Here is a 19,107-nt window from a genome sequence, read left to right as displayed (position 1 = left end):
CCAGTCCTGATCTGTAAACATCACATGGTAGGAGTCAGGGTCAGGTTCCATCTTTCCTCCACTTCATTCAGTTTTCAGGTTCAGAAAGTTCCAGCTTAAATAATTTATAGGTCATCTTTTTTTTTTTTTTTAAGATTTTATTTATGTGAGAGAGAGAGAGAGAGCGTGCACATGCACAGAAGGAGAGGGAGAGGCAGAAGCAGATTCCTCACTGAGCAGAGAGACCACTGTGGGGCTCCATCCCAGGACCCTGGGATCATGACCTGAGCCGAAGGCAGACGCTAACTGACTGAGCCACCCAGGCGCCCTTATAGGTCATCTTAAAAAACACAAATTCTATCAACAAAGAAAATGGGCCTTATTTTCCTAGGAAACTTTATGAGCATCTAGCCTTAACTCAGCTGTATCTCTCGTATTTATTCCTTTAATTCATTCAAATAAACAGTTTGGGGGCACCTGGGTGGCTCAGTCATTGAGCGTCTGCCTTCGGCTCGGGTCATGGTCCCGGGGTCCTGGGATCGGGCCCCACGTCGGGCTCTCTGCTCAGCGGGAAGCCTGCTTCTCCCTCTCCCGCTCCCCCTGCTTGTGTTCCCTCTCTCCTGTCTCTCCCTCTCTGTCAAATAAATAAATAAAATCTTAAAAAAATAAAAATGAAAATAAAAAAATCTTTAAACCATTTGTGTTTCTGTGTGTTTTAATAACTGAGATGAAATTCACATTACACAAAATTAACCATTTAAAGAAAAAAAAAAACAATTCATTGGTATTTTGTAGATTCACAATATTGTATAACCACCACCCCTATCTATAACCACCACCTCTGTCTCATTCTGAAACATTTTCTACACCCTAAAGTAAAATTCCTTACCCAGCAAGCACTTTCTTCTACATCCTTCTCCCTCCCCGTGGCCCTGGCAAATGCCAATCTGCTTTCTGTTTCTGTGGATTTATCTATTCTAGATCATATAAAAGGAATCATACAATATGTGACCTTTAGTGTCTGGCTCATTCACTTAACACAATGTTTTGGAGGTTTTTCCACATTGTAGCATGTGTCAATACCTCATGCTTAGTTACTGTTGGATAATATTCCACTGTATGTAAATACCACAGTTTATGCATTCATCTTTTGATGGATATTTGGGCTGTTTCTACTTTTTAGCTACTATGAATAATATTACTGTGGACATTTGTGTACAAGTACCTGTTTCAGTACCTGTTTTCAGGTATTAGGGATATATATCTAAGAGTAGAATTTCATGGTCATATGGTAATTCTATATTTAACTTTTGGGGAGCTGCCAAACTATTTTCCACAGCGGCTGAACCGTTTTACATTCCCACCAGCAATGCTCAAGGGTTCCAATCTCACCACATTCTCACCAACACTTATTTTCCTTTTTTTTTAAAACTGTAACCATCGTATTGGGTATGGTTTTGATTTGCATTTCCATAATGATTAATGATGTTGAGCCCTTCATGTGCTTTTTGGCCATTTTTATATCTTAAGTGTTTACTCAAGCCTTTTGCCCATTTTTTTTTAAAGGAATATTTTTTCTAAAGATTTTATTTATTTATTTGAGAGAGAGAGTAAGATAGAGAGAGAGCATGAGAGGGGAGAGGGTCAGAGGGAGAAGCAGACTCCCTGCCGAGCAGGGAGCCCGATGCGGGACTCGATCCTGGAACTCCAGGATCATGACCTGAGCCGAAGGCAGTCGCCTAACCAACTGAGCCACCCAGGCGCCCTGCCCATTTTTAAATTGAATTTTTTGTTGTTGATGATTTGTAGGAGTTCTTTATTCTAAACGCTATACCCTTATCTGATACATAATTTATAAATGATCTTTTCATTTCTTGATAATAATCTTTGCATAAGTTTTTATAATCTGAGAATCCATTGCTAGATCCAACGTCGTGAAGATTTATGCCTGTGTTTTTAATTTTTTTTTCATTTCCTGTAGTTGACACACAATGTAATACTAGCTTCAGATGTGCAACATAGTGATTCCGCTTTTCTGTATGTTATGCAGTGCTCACCACAAATGTAGCTACTATCTGTCACCATACAATACTAGTACAATACCATTGTCTACATTACCTGTGCCGTGCCTTTTATTCCCATGACTTATAACTGAATGAAATGTATCTGTACCTCCCACTCCCCTTCACCCATTTTGTCTATCCACATCACCCCCTTTCCCCTGGCAACCATCAGTTTGTTCTCTGTATTTATAGGCCTGATTCTGCTTTTTGTGTGTTTGTTTGTTTTGTTTTGTAGATTCCACAAGTGTGTGAAGTCATATGATATCTGTCTTTCTTAGTCTGATTTATTTCACTTAGCATAATACCCTCTAGGTTCATCCATGTTGTCACAAATGGCAAGATTTCATCCTTTTTATGGCTGCATAATATTCCTGTGTGTGTGTGTGTGTGTGTGTGTGTGTGTGTGTGTGTGTGTGTGATAGGCACATAGCACATCTTGTTCACTTACCTATCAGTAAACATTTAGGTTGTATCCAATCTTGCCTATTGTAAATAATGCTGCGGTAAATATAGAGGTTCATATATCTTTTCAAATTAGTGTTTCATTTTCTTTTCATTTTCAGTTCCATTAGTGGAATTGAATTGGATCATATGGTATTCCTATTTCTAATTTTTTGAGGCACCTCCATACTGTTTTCTACAGTGGCTGTACCAATTTACATTCCCACCAACAGTGTACAAGGGTTCCTTTTTCTCAACATCCTTACCAATACTTGTATTCCTTGTGCTTTTTATTTTAACCATTCTGACAGGTGTGAGGTGATATCTCATTGTAGTTTTGATTTGCATTTCCCTGATGTTGAGCATCTTTTCATGAGTCTGTTGGCTATCTGTATGTATTCTTTGGAAAAGTGTCTTCAGGTCCTCTGCCCATTTTTTAATTGGATTTTTGGGGTTTTGGTTTTTGGGTTTTGGGGTTTTTTTTGGTGTTGACTTGTGTAATAAGTTCTTTATATATTTTGGATATTAATTCCTTATTAGATATATCATTTGAACATATCTTCTCCCATTCAATAGGTTGCCTTTTTGTTTTGTTGGTGGTTTCCTTCACTGTGCAAAATCTTTTTATGTTTATGTAGTCCTAATAGTTTTTTGTTGTTTTTAAAATTTTTATTTAATTATTTATTTGAGAGAGAGAGAGACTGTGCATGCACATGGGCAAGTTGAGGGGAGAGGCAGAGAGAGAGAGAGAATCTCAAGCAGACTCCATGCTGAGCATAGAGCCCAGTCTAGGGCTCCATCTCACAACCCTGAGATCTTGACCTGAGCCAAAATCAGGAGTCACACGCTTAACTGACTGAGCCACCCAGCTGCCTCTGCAGTCCCAGTAGTTTAGTTTTGCTTTTATTTCCCCTGCCTAAGGAGACATATCTAGAAAAATGCTTCTATGGCCAATATCGGAGATACTATTGCCTGTATTCTCTTCTAGGATTTTATGGTTTTCGGTCTCACATTTAGGTCTTTAATCCATTTTGAGTTTATCTTTGTGTATGATATAGGAAGATAGTCCAGTGTCAATCTTTTGTTTTTCAGTTTTCCCTGCACCATTTATTGAAGAGACTACCTTTTACACCATTGTATATTCTTGCCTCCTTTTTCATAGATTAATTGACCATATAAGCATCGGTTTATTTCTGGGTTCTCTATTCTGCTTCATTGATCTATGTCTCTGTTTTGTGCTGGCATCATACTGTTTTGATTACTACAGCTTTGTAGTATATCTTGAAATCTGGAATTGTGATCCCTCCAGCCTTGTTCATTTTTCTCAAGATTGCTTTGATTACTGAGGGTCTTTTGTGGTTCCATACAAATTTTATTATTATTTGTTCTAGTTCTGTGAAAAATGCTGTTGGTTCTTTGATAGGGATTGCCTTGAATCTGTAGATTGCTTTGGGTAGTATAGACATTTTAATAATATTTCCAGTCCATGAGCCTGGACTATCTTTTCATTTGTATCATCTTCAGTTTCTTTAATCGGTGTTCAATAGTTTTCAGAGTACAGATCTTTAACCTCCTTGGTTACGTTTATTCCTAGGTATTTTCTTTTTGGTGACTTGTGTTTATGCTTTATTCTGAGTTTTATGGGTTTAGCTCTTATAGCTAGATTGTTGCTCCATTTTGAGGAGTTTTTGTTTATTTTTGTATATGGTATGAGGTAAAAGTCCAACTTCCTTCTTTTGCATGTGAATATACAATTGTCCCAGCACCATTTGTCTCAGCACCCAGACTCTTCATTCCCCCCTGGAATGGCTTTGGCATGCTTGTCACAATTTAAGACTTTTGAACATCAATTATATGCCATAGAATGTCTTTTTTACACTAGAGAAACAAAATGAAATAATTTCTCGTATGTTCCTGTCCCTTACAGAGCTCAGTGTCCAATTAAAAAATTAGTAGTTAATTACACACTTTTAGAGTCCAGGGAATAAAGTACTATGGTAGACATAAATATAGGATGTTTAGGATTATGGAAGAGCCACATCAAAATCAGGATAAACATGTTCCATGTACATAGGACATCTCAGGCTAACAGATATGACAGACACATAACACAATAAATCTAAAATTGACATAGGTACAAAGGAGAAAATTTAAAGAAAGAAATGAATGGTTACCTCAGATCTCACAGAGTATATAACTTCTGAATTTGTTTCCACGGAATCTGAGTGGCAGGAGAGGCGAGGGGGCACTTTGAACTAAGAAAGCAGTAGATTCAAAGGCTAGGAGTATGAAAATGTGGCATGTTCTACCCACTTCTGAATCCCCAGTACATGATATTATGCTTGGCACATAACAAGTACTTAGTAAAGAGTTGAGTGAATTAAGGAAAGATTGAATGATTAAGTGATTAAGTAGAACTAGTAGATCAAGTGACTTAATGTTTCTGAGAGATACTGATTCAAATGAAGACAGGAGATTTTAGATCTGATGTAGTCTAGTAGTGCCGATTAATCTTGATAGAAATATAAGCAGAACCTTAATATGATTATATTTTTGTTTTTCAATAGGCATTACAGGTAAAATTCAAAAGATACAAAAAGCTATTTGGTGAAGAATAATTTGCTCCCTCCCCTTGACCAATTTTAATTAACAGCCTTTATGATAGTTTTCATTCATTCCTCCTGCGTGCATTACTCAGCTTTTGTCTTTAATCAAAATGTGTTTCTGTGTGTATGTTGGGGGAGAAGGGAGTAGGGAGGTTAAGCATAAAAATGATCACGTTTTAAAATTTGTAGATCTTTTCCTTCTAAAACCTCAATTTTTCCGTTGAGAGAATACATTAGGATTCAGTCAGGGCAGCAGAACCACTGTAAGTATTAGAGCATAAGGGATTTATTTTAGGAATAAGGCCTTGCTCAATTGTGGAAGAAGCTGTGAAGTAAGGATCTAAAGGGGCCTATGGATCAGAGACATGTCACAGGCATGTTCAGCCACTGGAAGGACCACTGGAGGCTGGGAGAGAAGTCCATGGGAGGCTGGTGCCTCTGTGGAGGGGGTGAGCCTGCATAGTCAGCAGGGCCAGTGGTCAGGAAAAAGAGCTGGTCGCAAAACCCGAGAAGAGGAAAGACAAGTTGGAACCTGCTGGCACCAATGAGTCGGAATTTCCCTGTTTTACAAAGCATGCCTTGAGAGAATATTGGCCAGTATTTAGTTCCCTCATGCCTCCAAATCTCATACAATTTTCTCTCTAAACCCTGCAAGTTGTTACAGAACAAAACCACCATAAGAAACTAAGTTTGAGGAGGTTCCTTGCCTTGTGCAATGTCACTTAAAAGTAAAGTATAGAATCCTGATTTGCTTCCTCTCATTCAACTACTTTTCTTATACTTGGCGTTCTGACCCCTTATACTTAGGCTAAAGTTCATTGTTAGTCACTTTTGTTTCTTTTTCTCTTAGCAACCATTTTTACTGTGTCTGGGCTTATTTTATAACCTGAGGAAATGAAGTACTGAGAACTAAAATAACCTGTACTGATGTCTGCCATATGCAGGTTACACACCTAGTCCCTGGTGCCCTTTCGCATGGTGATTAGTGCTTGGACGTGTGTGGAGGGGAGAAGGCCATGGTTTTTCTTCCTTACATATCAGCTAAGGGCGTCCTTGGCAAGCTGAGGGGGTGCTGGCATAGAGATAAAAGGACAGATCTGTCTTGGCCAGTCGTCTTCTTTGTTTCCTAGCATAGTTACTGACAGACAGTAGGGACTCAAAAAATCAGAAAATATTTAAATTTAATATAGTCATCACAATAGTATATCATAAAATTTTAAAACCCCCTATAATGTCAATTAATTTGTATTTCTTACAGCCCCTAACATCATAATTGTTTTATATATATGCATATATATATAAATACATACATATATATGTAAATATAGAGAATAATGCCCTGCTTGGTCCAAAGCCCTGAATAGCCAGGTTTCCCTCCTTCAACATTTTAAGAGAAGGATCCAAACAAATATATGTCAACATTTATTTAAAAGTATATGTACAACATATAACTTTTATATATTATGCAGTATTATTCTGTGAGCACTGCACTTGGTACATTGATACATGTTATTAAAGCTTTAAAAATGAAATAAAATAACATAAATCCCCTGTCCGTTTTTCCCTTGGTAAATTCCCATTGATATACTCAGTTTGAGAAACAAAGCAGTCCCCTGACTTCTCCCTCCTCCATGAAGTTTTATTTTGACATTTTTCCTTGAAAAAAGAGCTATCGCGTAGAGTTAGATGCAAGAGTTCCAGACTATAGATATAAACAACTGGAAACTATAACCAGAACTGTTAACAATTGAACATCTCTGTAAAATTGAATTAAGTTGATATTTCAATACAGCTATACCCATAAGACCTTCTTTTAGAGACTGAAATGAATGTAATACTTGTGAACTCCATCACAAATATATTAGCCGTAGTTTTGGTGTGTTAGTTTGTTTGGGTGGGATAATTTTTGTTTATTTCTTCTTGCTTTGTTTTGTTTAGAGAATAAGACTATCTCAACATTATTTAATTTTGCCAAAATAAATTTTACTAGCATTTTATTCAAATGTACCTTTAAATTATCCTCATTTCAGGTTGTAGTTCTTGTAGCATTATTCACAGATACTTTATATATCTTTATAAGTTAATTAGGTCCCCTACTGGAGGTTTCCACACATGCATGTTTTTTCCTTATCATTTTACTTATCCTACCTTATGATTATTTTTAGTTATTTTTTCTGCTAAACTGAGCTGCACACATCCATCTTTACCATTATATTTCCAGCACCTAGCAGAGGGGCCTGGCATAATAGTGGAAACTCAGTCCATGTTCTCAAAATTTCACACAGTGATAAATGCTGTGCGAGTAATATGGCAGTATAATGGGATAAGCATCCCTGGGAAATTTCTTTACATTAGGCCTAGTCTAATACCTAATGACAAGAATGAGTTACCCATGCAAATACTCCTGGAGTGCTTGTGTCAAGAGTGTTCTGGCAGAGCAGGGACCTTTGAGTAGAAATCAGTTTTGCACACTTAAGGATCATGCCAGGCCGAGAGGAAAAGAAGAATAAGTAAAGTTTAGGGTAGGGAAGGGAATAAATTATGAATGGCTTTGTAGGTCAAAGGGAGTTTGGATTTTATTTTAATTGCATTAGATCACTGGATAGTGTTCCTCTTGGGAAGAAACTCAAAACACCAAAATAGATTTAAACTCTTAATTATATATTTTATTTTTAAATTATAAAGAATTCATATTACTCTCAAGAACCTTCTATCTAGGCAGCTGGCTGGCTTAGTTGGAAAGAGTGTGTGACTCTTAATCTTGGGGATGTGAGTTTGAGCCCCACGTTGGGTGTAGACATTGCTTAAATAAATAAACTTTAAAAATAAATAAGAATCCTCTATCTAAAAATAAGAGGAAATCTCTACAAATAAGTACAGTTAATAAAATTATAAGTTTATTTCATTTAGCATAATACCCTCTAGTTCCATCCACCTCGTAGCAAATGGCAAGATTTCGTGTTTTTTGATGGCTGCATAATATTCCATTGTATATCATATGATCTCACTGATATGAGGAATTCTTAATCTCAGGAAACAAACTGAGGGTTGCTGGAGTGGTGGGGGGTGGGAGGGATGGGGTGGCTGGGTGATAGACATTGGGAGGGTATGTGCTATGGTGAGCGCTGTGAATTGTGTAAGACTGATGAATCACAGACCTGTACCTCTGAAACAAATAATACACGATATGTTAAAAAAAAAAGAAGATGGTAGGAAGGGAAAAATGAAGGGGAGGAAATCGGAGGCGGGGATGAACCATGAGAGACTATGGACTCTGAGAAACAAACTGAGGGTTCTAGAGGGGAGGGGAGTGGGGTGGGTTAGCCCAGTGATGGGTATTAAAGAGGGCACATACTGCATGGAGCACTGGGTGTTATTCGCAAACAATGAATCATGGAACACTACATCAAAAACTAATGTAATATATGGTATCTAACATACAATAAAATAAAATTTTTTAAAAATCAAAAATTATAAGTTTTCCAATTAGTAGATTGTTTATAATAAATGGCTATGAATATTACTGTTTTTTATTTTGAGGAATAACCACTGCAAGAGGGTTACCAGAACAAGACTTAAGTTTATCTTCTGGTCAGGTATCTTCTATCTGAAGCTCAGCTGTAAAGCCATACCAAGAAAGTCCCATGTTGAATAAAAACTGTTCAATGCACACACAGACCATCTAGCACTTTTTATTCTTTTTAGTGGAATATTTTGGAAAACTTAGTACCATTTTTTCTACGTATGTATAGTCTTTCATAATATGTATTTTTTTCTGAAATAGTGTTCTTAAACTCCTTTAATACTTCCCACAGTGTCATTCCAAAATGTGTGGAAGATGGGCAGAAGAACCTTAGCATAATTTGCAGAGCCCAGGAAAAATGACCAGAGCCTTCCTAAACATACATTTTCATGAGTATAGGTGGCACATACCTATGCCTTCTTGCATACCAACAGTTTCAGAGAACTATACTTTTCCTTACTTATAATCTACTCTTCCCAGAAATTAACTGAATAGTTTTTGTTAACATATAGAATTACTTTCCTGTTATTTGTTTAGCACTTTATGATTGTCAATTTTTTTTATATCCTCACACAGGGTTTTATAAATTTCTGTGGGTTTAATCCTCTATGTTAGCTGACAGGTACAAATCATTGTTCCATTTCCATGTTTCTATGGACAGTGTAGAAATACGTTAAATCATTTTTCTAGTATACCAGAGAAATATTTCTTCCACAGCTCTCCTAACATCATATGTCTTAGCATGCTACAGATCACCTGTTTCCTCTAGCTGGTTTTACTATCTTTCATTCGTCGTAGGTGATCAGCTCTTTGACCAAGAGATGTTTGATTGTGGATTTTATTTTATTTATCTAAACCAGTACTCATTATACTTCTTGAATCTGTGGGTTCTTACATTTCATCAGTTCTGGCAAGTTCTCAGCCATTAACTCATTGATACTGTCCCTTTTCCTTGCTTTCTCTTCTCTTTTTGGAACACAAATATGTTGGACCTGCCCCTCCATGTCTCTTAACTTTCCTTTTAAATTTTCCATTTTAAAATTTACTTTACTACATTCCTGGAATTTTCTTAAATGTATACTCTATTGATTTTTTTTTCTTGAGCTATATGTTAAATGCTATTTACCCATATATTATGTATTTTATTTTAGTGAGTCTGTTTATGATTTCTGGAAAATTTTTAAATTTTAAATCCTACGCTCTTATCTAGTAAAATATTGTCAGAATTTAATTATTGTAGTGATTTTTTTCAGTATTTATTTCTTTTGAAGTATTTCAGTCAATAAAAACTTTTAATGATTTAAAAAATATATATCATTACCTCAAAGACTTAAGAGAAATAACACAAAAGAAAAGTTAACATTATGTACTAGAAAAATCACAGTTTTATAGGACTGTTGACTTAAGTTTTTTTTTTATTTCTAAGGTCATAGGTCTTTCATATGTTGTGTTACTGATTTAATTCATCACATATTGGGGAAAATATGATATGTATAAATACTCTTTTTTTTCCATTGGGTGTTTTCATTAATATTTGCTCTTATTTGGTTTCCTGCCATCTTTTCCATTTTAAGGTATTTTTAATACATCATATATTTTACCATTCCCCTATGAGAGCACATCAGATGTTACATTTTTCTCACATTGACCATTTTATGGAACTTGAGCTATTAAGCTATAATTATGGTGTCTCTCAGGATCACAACCTTTCCTCTGTATTCACAGATTTTAATACTTCTTCCTGTTACCCTCCATTCACCAGATCTCTTAATTCTTTAAAATTGACTTTCTTGAAATCCAATACTTATGTGTCACAGAACCAGATGATCCAATTTGCTTTTTTGGCAGACACCATGTAAAGCTTTGCCCATTGCAAATTTGAACAAAAGATACTAGTACTTTGTACTTTCTAGACTACTCTGGAAGAAAACGATGTAGAAAGACTTGAGTTTCATCGGGGCTTTTTCATGAGATAATTTAGGCCAGTTTTCTCGTCTCAACTTTATCACTTTATAAGTGAATAATAGAGACATGTTTATAAGGAATATTAAGTTAATGGCTCCAAGGAATTTTTAGGTACAGCTTGCTAGTAAAACATAGAACTATATTATTTCATAAAATGAAAACTTAGAATATGGATAGTAGACTTGAAGAACTGTACTAGCACAAGCTTTAGTTTCTCAACAATGTTTTCCAGTTTTATCTTCTACCAGGTATGCAGTACTTCCTTTGAAATTATTAGCATTTAGCAATTTTGAATGTAAAGTAGAAATATTGTGCTAAATAACTGATCAAAGGCGAGAATGTATAAGGAAGAATTAAAATAGAGGCCAAATGCTATTCTGCTATCAGACCCAACAGTGCAACCTTTGTTCCCTTTAGGTGGCCTTAAACTAGGCCATGATCCTCATTTCCTTGTAAGTAATATGGGGCTAGTAGTGGATTTTACTTCACATACATGGTTGTTGTGAAGAAGCGTTCAGTATCAAAGTCACAAAAGCTATTTCGTGAACTGTATGTGTAATAATAATCCACGAATTGAGACAATTCTTAGAGCTTAAAAAAAGGAGGTCGTTCAGAGATTAAGAGGATATACTAGTGAACCTAATGAGATTGGAAAGACTGCAGTTGTCAACTAGGTCAGAAATAATAAAAATAAGAAATTAAAAATTATCCCACAATAGGAAGGTCACATTATTGGTAACAAAAGATGAAACTATTTGTAAGAACAAAAGGAATTAAAAGCCAAGTAATTTGTTGAGAGGATGTGATTAATATGAAATTAACTGCGTCTGGATTTCTCAGTAATTTTATGCTATCTTTTATTAATCTGAAGTTAAGAATTTGAAGTTGTAAAACTATGACTATAAATTGTACAAATAGGCACTCAAAATAATAATGTAGTTTTGTCATACTTGTTTGTAGTGAACACTGGTACAAATTTAATGAAAAATCCTTGAAAAAAATGAAATGGCTAATAATTTTTTACTTTATCTTTTAGCATACGGCGACATCAAGAAAGAAGAGCAATTTTGACTCCCATTTTAACGGATTTTTCTGTCCGAATAACTGGAGCACCTGCTATCATTTTCACCAAAATAATTTCTCCAGAAAATATGCACACTGAGGTGAGAGTTTAATTTAGGTTTCATTTTAGTCTATATAATGGAGTCTATATAGAGTATATGGAGTAGCTTCTCTTTGTAAGTTAGGGATTTTCTTAGTTTTAGCTCACAGGATGTCAAATTGCTTATTATTAATGTTATAACTAAAAATTAATGAATACTTTCTAGTACTGTTACTGCTTTTCATGTAGTTACTCATTTAATCCTCATAACAATCCTATTAACTGCTTCTATCCTCTTTTTATAATTTTTTTAAAGATTAATTTATGTCAGAGAGGAAGAGAGCACACATGTGCATGAGGAATAAGAATTCTAACTATAATAAGTAAATACAGGGAACTTGTTGGGGGGAAAGGTTATTTAACCCAAAAAGCAAAAGGAGTATTCATTTCCAACATACTTTTCTTTATGGCTGTACTAAAATCTACTCTCCGCTGTGTAGTTTGCATTTGAACCCATTGTAAGTCTCCTTAAATCCATTCCCTTAGATGACACAGTAAGGAGAAGGTTCTTTGGATATTTCCAAGCATTCGAACATTGTCCACATTCTCTTCATGACAGGAGACAGAACTTCTGCTTATTAAGTGAAACTTCGGGTCTGTTTTTTCCTTTCCTTCCCTGAATGGGTTTCCAATGATGAATGTTGAAGTGACTCAAGTTATGCAGAACAGCATCAGTTAAGTAGTGGACATCTACCTAATGCAGCCAACATTTTAGCAGGTTGAAGAAGTGAAATTAATTAGTCTAGCTATCTTTGGCTTCAGCACTATTTTGTTATAAATCATTTGGAGTGTATACTTTGGAGAATACTCAAACCATACCACTTGTGATTGTAATTTCTTGCCTACAATTGCCTGTTTACATCTGTCTGCCCAACTAGATTGTAATCTCCTCCAGAGCAGCTTGCCATTCAAAGCCAATCTTATTCTTTGTGCTATCCCTAGCAGCTGAGTATAGTGCATGTTATTTAGGAGATGCTCAGTAAATATTTGTTGGTTTGAATGAATGAACAGGATTATGCTAAAGAATTACATCATCACTTACATATGGACATGATGTTAGTAGTTTGGGGTATGAAAAAGCCAAATGTATATGAAATGGTAAAAAAATTAGTGTTTCTGTTGTTAGTTTGTTTCCCTGCAACTAGCGCATGGCCCAGAGCACAGCAGGACCTCATAAATGTCTATTAAATTAATCCATTAAACTATGTTGAGTGGCTGTGCTCTCCATTTCTGCTCTTCTTATTAACATATGAACTTGAGTACCAGGAGAATTCATCAACATGGTAAAGGTCAAATAAGTAAGAATGATAAATTATCATCTAATGGCTGTCATGCATCTCTATCTGTATTCAACTTTTTTTTTTCCTTCAGGAGATTTTAGTGTGTGGCCATTCCTTGGAAGTGAATATAACCACAAACCTGGACTTCTTCCTAAGTGTGGCTCAAGTTCAACTCTTACATCAGTTAATAGTAGCAAATATGATTGGACTGGAACCATCAAGCAAGGCCACAGAGGTAACTGTTACCTGATTTTGATTAGTCTTACTGCATTTCTCCAACTTTACATTCATAATAGGAAAAGTATAATTAAATGCTTTCTGCTGGGCACCTGGGTGGCTCAGTTGGTTAAGCGACTGCGTTCGGCTCAGGTCATGATCCTGGAGTCCCTGGATCGAGTCCCACATCGAGCTCCCTGCTCAGCGGGGAGTCTGCTTCTCCCTCTGACCCTTCCCCCTCTCATGTGCACTCTCTCTCTCACACTCTCTCTCAAATAAATAAATAAAATCTTAAAATAAATAAATAAATGCTTTCTGCTAATTATTCTATATTTAATTTTATTCAAAATATAGTCATAAATTATTTTAGATCGGTGTTCTTTATTTTTGAAATTTGTTTAGTCTCTTTTCCTGTCATGGACCTTTGCAAAATTGCTGTGGCCTAGCCTCAGAAGAGCCTCTTAAAAATATGGTTTTAGTATTCTGCTGTAATTTTTAAAGTACAACACAAGAAACCTGGTATAGCTTTCACTTACTCAGATACATTACAGGGATAGGACCTCTTTTGGAAGTGAACTTTGTAATAGTACTATGGGAATATCTTCAATAAATAACTTCTAAAGCATTCGTTTCCCACGCTCAGTGAAGAATGGACGCAATCATAAAAGTTGAACGCCTGCCTAGAATTTTAATTTTGATCCGGTGTTCATTGGAAGCCTGCATTGTAACCACAAAGCATGTCAGCGTGAAACAAAGAAAGCTGCTTATTAGATGCTTCTCAAGATATGTTTTCTTTGCTTTTTGTTTCCATACTTCTATAATCCTATCTATACTTAGAGTATACCTCCTATAAAAGCTCAAGTGAAGAAACCATTCATCTATGAAAAAGACATTGGTTTTATTTTTGTCAAGAGTTATACAGAAGACCCTGAGTTCTATTTATTAAGAAGGAAAGGAAGAGGTATTTTCTGAGAGCTACTTTCTGCTAGTTAGTGTGCCCGGCATTTTCATGTAAGTTAACTCATTGTATCTTTGAGCGTGTTATCACAGCCACCTTGTGAGGTTGATATGGGCATCATTATCATTTTACATATTGGGATCTTGGGGCTCAGAGATGGTAAGTGACCTGTGTGAAATCATTCATACATAGCTAAAAAATGGTGGAACTAAAATTTTAATATAAGTCTTTCAAGTCAGTGCTCTTTGCGTTCTACCACAGTTTGTGGATTATAACTATTACATTAGTCTCTCAGTCTTATTTTTAAAAAATTATTTTAAAATGATAAAGCTTTTAACTTTTATAAATGAAGATTCTCTAACTGACATCTTTTACCACCCATGATTTCTGTTTTCTCAGTATCTCTTTTTCTTGTGGTTTTTGTTTGTTTGTTTTGGGGTTTTTTGTGGGGGGTGGTGGCAGGGCAAAGGGAGAGGGAGAGAGAGAATTTTAAGCAGCCTCCTCTCCCAGCATGGAGCCCAGCATGGAGCCCAGCATGGGGCTTGATCTCATAAGCCTAGATCATGACCGGAGCCGAAATCAAAAGTTAACTGACTGAGCCATCCAGGCACCCTTTGCTCAGTATCTTTTTTAAAAGGGTTATAGAGCTATGCAGTCTCTAAAATATCAACTTTTTTCTAATATACATTAGACAATCCATAAGGATGCAATTACATGACCTGAAAATGAATAGAACAAAAAAATATTTTCCCGTGGCATTTTCGATGAAGTCCTTGAAGCAAATTGGGTTGGAAACAGTATTTTACTTTACTATATTATTTGTGCCAAGTTTATGAATCTCTCATATCAGTGAAATCTAATTCATAGATTTCTGATATGTTTTAGGAATTTATACAACTTAGCAAATTTGTTGTTAACTCTTACCTACCTACTTTTGGCAATTAGGAATAAAGCTACTATTAACATTCATCTGCAGACTTTTGTGTGGACGGAACTTTTCAACTCCTTTGGGTAGATACAGAGGAGTGTGATTGGGGATCATATGGTCGGAATATGTTTAGTTTTGTAAGAAACCACCAAACTCTCTTTCAAAGTAGCTTGTACCATTTTGCATTCCCACCAGCACTGAAGGAGAGAGTTCGTTTTGCTCCACAACCTCACCAGCATTTGGTGTTCTCAGTGGTCCAGATTTTGGGCATTCTATTAGGTGTGTAATGGTATCTCTTACTGTTTTAAAATGCATCTCCCTGATGATAAATGAAGTGGAGCATCTTTTCCTATATATGTTTATTTCCATCTGCATAGCTTCTTTGGTGAGGTGTCTGTAAAAAGTCTTTGCCTCATTTTTTAATTGGGTTGTTTTCTTCTGAGTTTTAAGGGTTTCTTTGTATATTTTGGATAACAGTGCTTTATCAGATGTGTCTTTTGCAAATATTTTCTCCTAGTCTCTGGCTTGTTTTCTAATTCCCTTGATACTGTCTTTCACAGAGCAGAAGTTTTTAATTTGAATTATTTTTTTCATGGATCATGTCTTTGGTGTTGTATCTAAAAAGGCATCACCGTACCCAAAATCATCTAGGTTTTCTCTTATGTTCTCTTCTAAGAGTTTTATTCTGTGTGTTTCACATTTAAGTCTGTGGTCCATTTTGAGTTCATTTTTCTGAAGGGGGTTAGGTCTGTATGCAAATTCATTTTTTTGCATGTAAATGTCTAGTTCCAGCACCATTTGTTGAAGAGACTGTCTTTGCTCCATTCTATTCCTTTTTCTCCTTTGTCAAAGATCATTTGACTGTATTCATGAGGATCTATTTCTGGGCTGTCTGTTGTGTTCCATTGACCTATTTGTCCATTCTTTCACCAATACCACACTATCTTGATAACTGTAGCTTTTTTTTTTTAATTTTTTTATTATGTTATGTTAATCACCATACATTACATCATTAGTTTTTGATGCAGTGTTCCATGATTCATTGTTTGCATATAACACCCAGTGCTCCATGCAATACGTGCCCTCTTTAACACCTGTCACCAGACTAACCCATCCCCCCACCCCCCTCCCCTCTAGAACCCTCAGTTTACTGTAGCTTTATAGTAAGTCTTAAGGTATAGCAGTGTTAGTCCTCCATTTTTGTTCTTCTCTTTAATTATTATATAAGCTATTCTGGCTCTTTTGACTCTGTAAACTTTAGAATCAGTTTGCCAATAGCCATTAAATAACTTCCTGGAATTTTGATTGGGATACACTGAATCTATAGATTAAGTTGAGAAATGACATCTTGACAATACCAAATCTTCTTATCCATGAACATGGAATATCTCTCCACTTATTTAGTTCTTCAATTTCATTCGTCAGAGTTTTAAGTTTTCCTTATATAGATCTTATATATATTTTGTTAGATTTATACCTAAATATGTCATTTTTTATATGCTAATATAAATGCTATTGTGCTTTTAATTTAAAATTCCACTTGTTCATTGTTAGTATATAGAAATGTAATGTAATTGACTTTTGCATATTAACCTTATATCCTGCAACCTTGCTATAATCACCTATTCATTTGAAGAGTTTTCATGTTGATTCTTTCAGATTTTCTACATGGACAGGCCTGCCATCTGTAAACAGAGACAGTTCTTCTGTCCCAATCTGTAATAATTTTATTTCCTTTTCTTGCCTTGTTGTACTAGCAAGGACTTCCAGTATGTTGAAAAATAGTGATGAGAAAGGATATCCTTGCCTTCTATCTGATCTTAGTGAGAAAGTTTCAGTTTCTCACTGCAGGTTTTTTGTAGATAATGTTTATCAAGTTGAGGACATTTCTGTCTATTCCTAGTTTACTGAGAGCTTTTATCATGAATGAGTTTGGATTTTGTCAGATGCTTTTCATGCATCCATTCATATGATCATGTGATTTTTCATTTTAAGTTTGATGATGTGATGGATTACATTGAGTTTTAAATGTTAAACAAGCCTTGCTTAGTGTAGTATATAATTCTACACTTAGTGTAGTATAAATCCCACTTAGTGTAGTATATAATTCTTTTTATACATTGTTGGATTATATTTGCTAGTATTTTGTTGAAGATTTTTGTGTTTTTGTTCAAAAGAGATATTAGTCTGTAGTTTCCTTTTCTTATAATGTCTTTTTCTGGTTTTGGTATTAAGGCAATACTGGCCCCATAGGTTGAGTTAGAAAATATTTTTTCTGTTTCTGGCCTCTGAAAGAGACTGTAGAGAATTGGTATAATTTCTTCCTTATATGATGCTAGAAATCATCAGTGAACCCATCTAAGCCTGATGCTTTCTTTTTTTGGAAGGTTATTAATTATTGCTTCAGTTTCTTTAATAGATATAGGCCTATTCAGATCCTCTCTTCTTGTATGAGTTTTATCTGATTGTTTTTCAAGAAATTGGTCCATTTTCTTGAAATGGTTATCAAATGTGTGGGCATGGACTTGTTCATAATATTCCTCTATTATCTTTAAATTCCATAGGATCTGTAGTGATGTCCCCTCTTTCAGGTCTGATATTGGTCATTTGATTCCTTTCTCCCTTTTTCTAGTTAGCCTAACTAGAGGCTTTTACGGATTTTCGCTCTAATTCTTACTATTGCTTTTCTTCTGCTTGTTTTGGATGGTGATGATATTTCCAGACAATCTTTGACAAAGTTTTATTTGAAAGATAAATTTTAAAAAGTTATTCAAGAATGTGGTGGATGACTTTTGTTAGTAGAGGAAACATTTACACTATAAACAAAGGGGAAGAAAGATGGACAAATTTTTGGAAATAGAAGTGAAAAACAGTGGAACAACCTAAGGATTATTGCTAAAACCAAGATTTTATATTAATTTTGATTGTATGGACAGCTAATACACAAACTTTTAAGTACATAGTTAAGGAGAAGCACTTCAGGCAATAAAATGACCAGCTGATAGTTTAGGCAAATTGCTTCTCATGTTGATCAAAACTTTTCCAATGTTTTCACTCTGAAAAATGTACTCTAGATAGGGTCAGGCCACTGGATCAATCGGCCTATATTTGTATTCTTTGATTTTTATTTGTCCCCTTCGAGTGCTATGACTTTTATGATTGCTGGCTCCCAGAATATTTCTCTTATTTTAAATTATTGTTTCCCCATACATATGATAGGCCAAGAAAGAATATAAGAGAAAGAAACACTTAATATTCAAAAACCCAAAGTGCATTTCATATTTACAAATTACATGTCCTTTCATACTTCATTCTATAATTCATCTCTATGACAACAATTGGTTCTTTAACACTAGAACAACAGGAATGTTATTTGGATTTCTTACATCCTAGTTCTCTGCCATTACATGAAGTCAGAGTCAACCTCCTAGATAACTTCATAGTCAAATCCAAATGTACAATTCAAACTGTTTTCTGAAAATAGAGCTCCACTATTCATTCTTGATTTCTGGGTAGGGCTGTGGTGATTTACACAGTTGGTTTACCCTTTAGAGGATTCTTTGCCTTCTTGCAAGATAATCTTGGTCTCATAAAGGCCCAATTATATAAAAGTGGTTATTAGTAATATAATCATGACATTCATGCAGTTAAGAATTAACAAGAGAGATGGTTTAGTAACATGTACCAGTAAATGTCAGGAAATTTTTGAAAGAGAATATGAATAAACAGAGAACTAAAGAATTTTTTAATTTGTGCAAGTCTATTTATGGATGAATAATGCAGGCCATTTTCATATGATAAAAGGAAACCAAAAAAAATCATAAGTTTTCCTAAAGCTGTTAGTATACGGGACGTTATAAAGAATTATTCAAAAACAAAGCCAACGAGAAATCCTACCTTTATATCATTTTATTTCAGTTGCTGTCATACAAAAAATACAGCATGAAGAAAATTTGTTTGAAATTTTAACGTATTAGACTGCTTTA

At 35.2% G+C, this 19,107-nt stretch overlaps 1 protein-coding gene across 6 annotated transcripts in view; it reads left to right on the top strand.

The window, feature by feature from the left end:
• VPS13B (vacuolar protein sorting 13 homolog B) overlaps positions 1-19,107 on the top strand; it is a 750,734-nt gene that overhangs the window by 475,407 nt on the left and 256,220 nt on the right. For all 6 annotated transcript variants that reach the window (XM_028108562.1, XM_028108579.1, XM_028108553.1 and 3 more), the window contains 2 exons: positions 11,614-11,740; positions 13,111-13,254. In XM_028108562.1, the coding sequence (XP_027964363.1) occupies positions 11,614-11,740; positions 13,111-13,254 (271 nt within the window). The remainder of the gene's footprint in view (positions 1-11,613; positions 11,741-13,110; positions 13,255-19,107) is intronic.

The sequence above is a fragment of the Eumetopias jubatus genome, unplaced genomic scaffold (assembly GCF_037043125.1).
Source record: "Eumetopias jubatus isolate StellerSeaLion01/CBP00866 unplaced genomic scaffold, mEumJub1_p1.0 scaffold_4, whole genome shotgun sequence".
NCBI lineage: Eukaryota > Metazoa > Chordata > Mammalia > Carnivora > Otariidae > Eumetopias > Eumetopias jubatus.
This window is presented reverse-complemented; position numbering and strand designations above follow the sequence as displayed.